This window comes from Sardina pilchardus, chromosome 5 (genome assembly GCF_963854185.1).
Source record: "Sardina pilchardus chromosome 5, fSarPil1.1, whole genome shotgun sequence".
Classification (NCBI taxonomy): Eukaryota; Metazoa; Chordata; class Actinopteri; order Clupeiformes; family Clupeidae; genus Sardina; species Sardina pilchardus.
This window is the reverse complement of record NC_084998.1, coordinates 15,686,351-15,689,397: the sequence shown is the minus strand read 5'-3', so window position 1 is coordinate 15,689,397 and position 3,047 is coordinate 15,686,351. Positions and strand designations below refer to the sequence as shown.

At 39.5% G+C, this 3,047-nt stretch overlaps 1 protein-coding gene across 1 annotated transcript in view; it reads right to left on the bottom strand.

Annotated features, from left to right (window-relative positions):
* aff4 (AF4/FMR2 family, member 4) overlaps positions 1-2,835 on the bottom strand; it is a 20,055-nt gene extending 17,220 nt beyond the window's left edge. The window contains exon 1 of the mRNA XM_062536631.1: positions 2,503-2,835. Within this exon, the coding sequence (XP_062392615.1) occupies positions 2,503-2,519 (17 nt within the window). The 5' untranslated portion in view covers positions 2,520-2,835. The remainder of the gene's footprint in view (positions 1-2,502) is intronic.
* Positions 2,836-3,047: the final 212 nt, after the last annotated feature.

Sequence of the window (3,047 nt, the reverse complement as noted above, 5' to 3'; positions counted from 1 at the left end):
TTATCAAATTACAATGTAACGGTCCCTGGAGGATGAAAACACAAGCTATACACAAAGCTCAACTTGGACGGCCGGTGGCTGAAAAATGCCCTACAAAATTTTCCCCGACACCCTAAGCAGACAAAAAGTAAAATGTGTGTGAAAAGTAGATTAAGAGGGTCACAGAAAAGGAATGATTTCCAACAGACACTGAACTCTTGTGCTAACCGAGGATGCTCTTATGTAAGGCCCACCATGTCCCATACGGTCTTAACATAAGCATTTCAGTAGTGATGAAATTCCTGTTTACTCTACGTCAAAACCCCGGTCATGCTACCCATATTTACACACTGAGAACCATAATGGTGTTGCTAGAGTCAAAATAACACACATTTAAGTGTGTAGCTCTACAAAAATACCCGTGAAGGACAGTAAAAGGCAACTACACCAAGCCAACATAGAAGATCCCAAAACCATCCTAACACACATTCCTGTACGCACACAAATGCTAAAACAAACAGACATAGTCAAATAAGATAACTACAATAAGAAAACCTAATCTCTCAACAGGAAGCTACATGCCACACACAGACCAAGGGCCTGAACGTAATTGTTTGGACTGGGTGAGAAAGGGACCGAAGATGGTCAAGTGGTCAAATGTACTTATTGCCAGAACATTTCTAAAAATGGTAATAAAGAAACAGACTTTACAGATGTGATTGTAAGAATTTTGTTTTAAAAAAAAAAAACCTTGTGCAATGATTGCACTGCCACAATATGTGCATTGTGTGGTACACCAAAACCTGTCTTACCCACGGCAGCAGTTTTTGTTTTTGTTTGAATGAATAAATAAATAAATAAATAAATAAATAACACATAACCATGATAAACCCATTCTTACCCTAAATACCCTAGCTTTAAGCACATCTTTACCTTTTTTGGCACAAGTGGAGCATAGCAGGGCCATAAATAATAGGACCAGGGCCTCAGTGTATACAAACCAGCGGAATGCTGCTTGGCAAAACAGAGCTTAATTTAGAGCAGAGAGGACACGGTTCCTGATTTCGAGGAAGCCTGTTTTTGGGCTCTTTTCTGTCTGTGAACTGCCCTTGGATGAGCGGAACTGCACATACACAAGGATCAATGCATCGTTTTGATGCAACTGAGGCTGTCACATAAAAGAAATGTACGTAAAAGTATGTATGCATGTAAAAGAAAACTACATATATGCGTTTATTATATTATTATTATTATTATTATTATTATTATTATTATTATTTAATCTTAAACCATAACTTCTACTACTACTGTTTTGTTCTAGTTTGGGAAATACTGTTTTTACATAGTTGATATGAGTCTTAATCTACTTTATGGTAAAACAAAAGTAGTGCTATGACAACTTCTCAGAATGCCTTGATGTTCTACTTCAGAAATGATGCATGACCGTAGCACAGCATTGTAAATAATATGAAACGTTTGTGTGTGTGTAACATAAACATGATGTGGTGCCTGAATGTCGGCTACTCAAGACTGGGTAAGGCCACATACTGTAGCTAGCCACATAGTTAGCTTCAACCAGTTAGCATCACAGGTGAACTGCGCTGACTTGATGGTGACTGGCAGAAAAACGGACCAACAAACTTGTCCAACATGCTCTATTACTTGCCCCGAGCCAACTGCCCATTGCTTATGTTGAACTCGATGGTTTTACTGACTTCCCAGAAACTGTGAACTTTTGATTAGTCTAACTAGATTGGTGAGAGAATGTCTCTGCTGTGCAGCTGGTTCAAGAAGTCTGGTAATTGAGTCTGTAAGCATATTTCATAATTAGAGCTGACAAATGAATGATTCTGGCTCAGAGCATCTCAAATATTCCCTTTCCTTTCTATCAGAGAGAAAACTGGCAACAGTCTCCAGGTGTTTCACAGGGACCTGTTCATTTAATTCTTCGACTTCCACTGTGCACACTGTTGATGTTGATTACTGCTATAATATAATTTTTCCCCCCCATCAACAGTCCTATAATTCTTTTATATTTACTTTAAAGTGACCAATATAAGGCCTTTTTTTATGTAGGCTAATGGACAATAGAACTTTGACATTCTATGCAAACATTCCTCTTGAATTTCCCCTTGGGGATCAATAAAGTATCTATCTATCTATCTATCTATCTATCTATCTATCTCAAAATCTCCAAAAACACTGACCATGTGTAGCTCACCCACAATTGTTTCTGTATGGAAATGAATGGCTCATGGATAGATGTCCATTCATATAGGTTACAAGAAACATACCCAATATGGACCACTTCATTTAGCTTTGTATGCAAAACCTCTCGTATTACACAGACCAGCACCATAAATTCAGTTTAAGTGTATTTCACATATGAGAGATCATTCTGACAAGGCACATTTGCTGACAAATCCTGGTTGTGGTAAGTAAGGGGTAACAAACTAAAACCTGTAGTAGACAGGAAACACGGCTGAGCGCTGAGAGCTGAGCAAGTGATCTGCAGCTGCTTACCCCATCTGAGCGGCCATGGCCAAGGGCTGTAAACCATCGGAAAGGAGTATGAGTCAAACTCCGACAGAGTTTGATGACCCTAACCGTATGGTGTTCTGCTAGCTAGAGAAAAAAAAAAGATTTCCTGAATCCCTTCTCCCTTTAACGGAGGGCTTTCATTTTGAAGTCACGGTTTGAGTCCCGTGGCAGCTTACAACTGAGGCGGCGACACAGAACTTCCTTGGTGTGCTGATAAATCTCACTTTGAGAAGGGTGGTTACGGATAGCTCGCGGAAGACACCATTCTCAACTAGTCACGGGGGTGCCTGGGCAAGTGACAATGAAGCCTGTGGGAGACTTTTGTGAAAGACCAGGGAAAGTGCTCCTAAATAGGCTTACATTTGCTTACATTCTGGTGTGTAGGGGTTAGGTAAAAGTGAGACTTCATTGAGTGCTTTTAAAATAAAATGCTAATCCAATTATTTAAGTAACTGACACATCTCGGTCATGTCTTGCACTCTCAAGACTATCAACTCTTTGACTTTACTTCAGATGTTTTGACTATG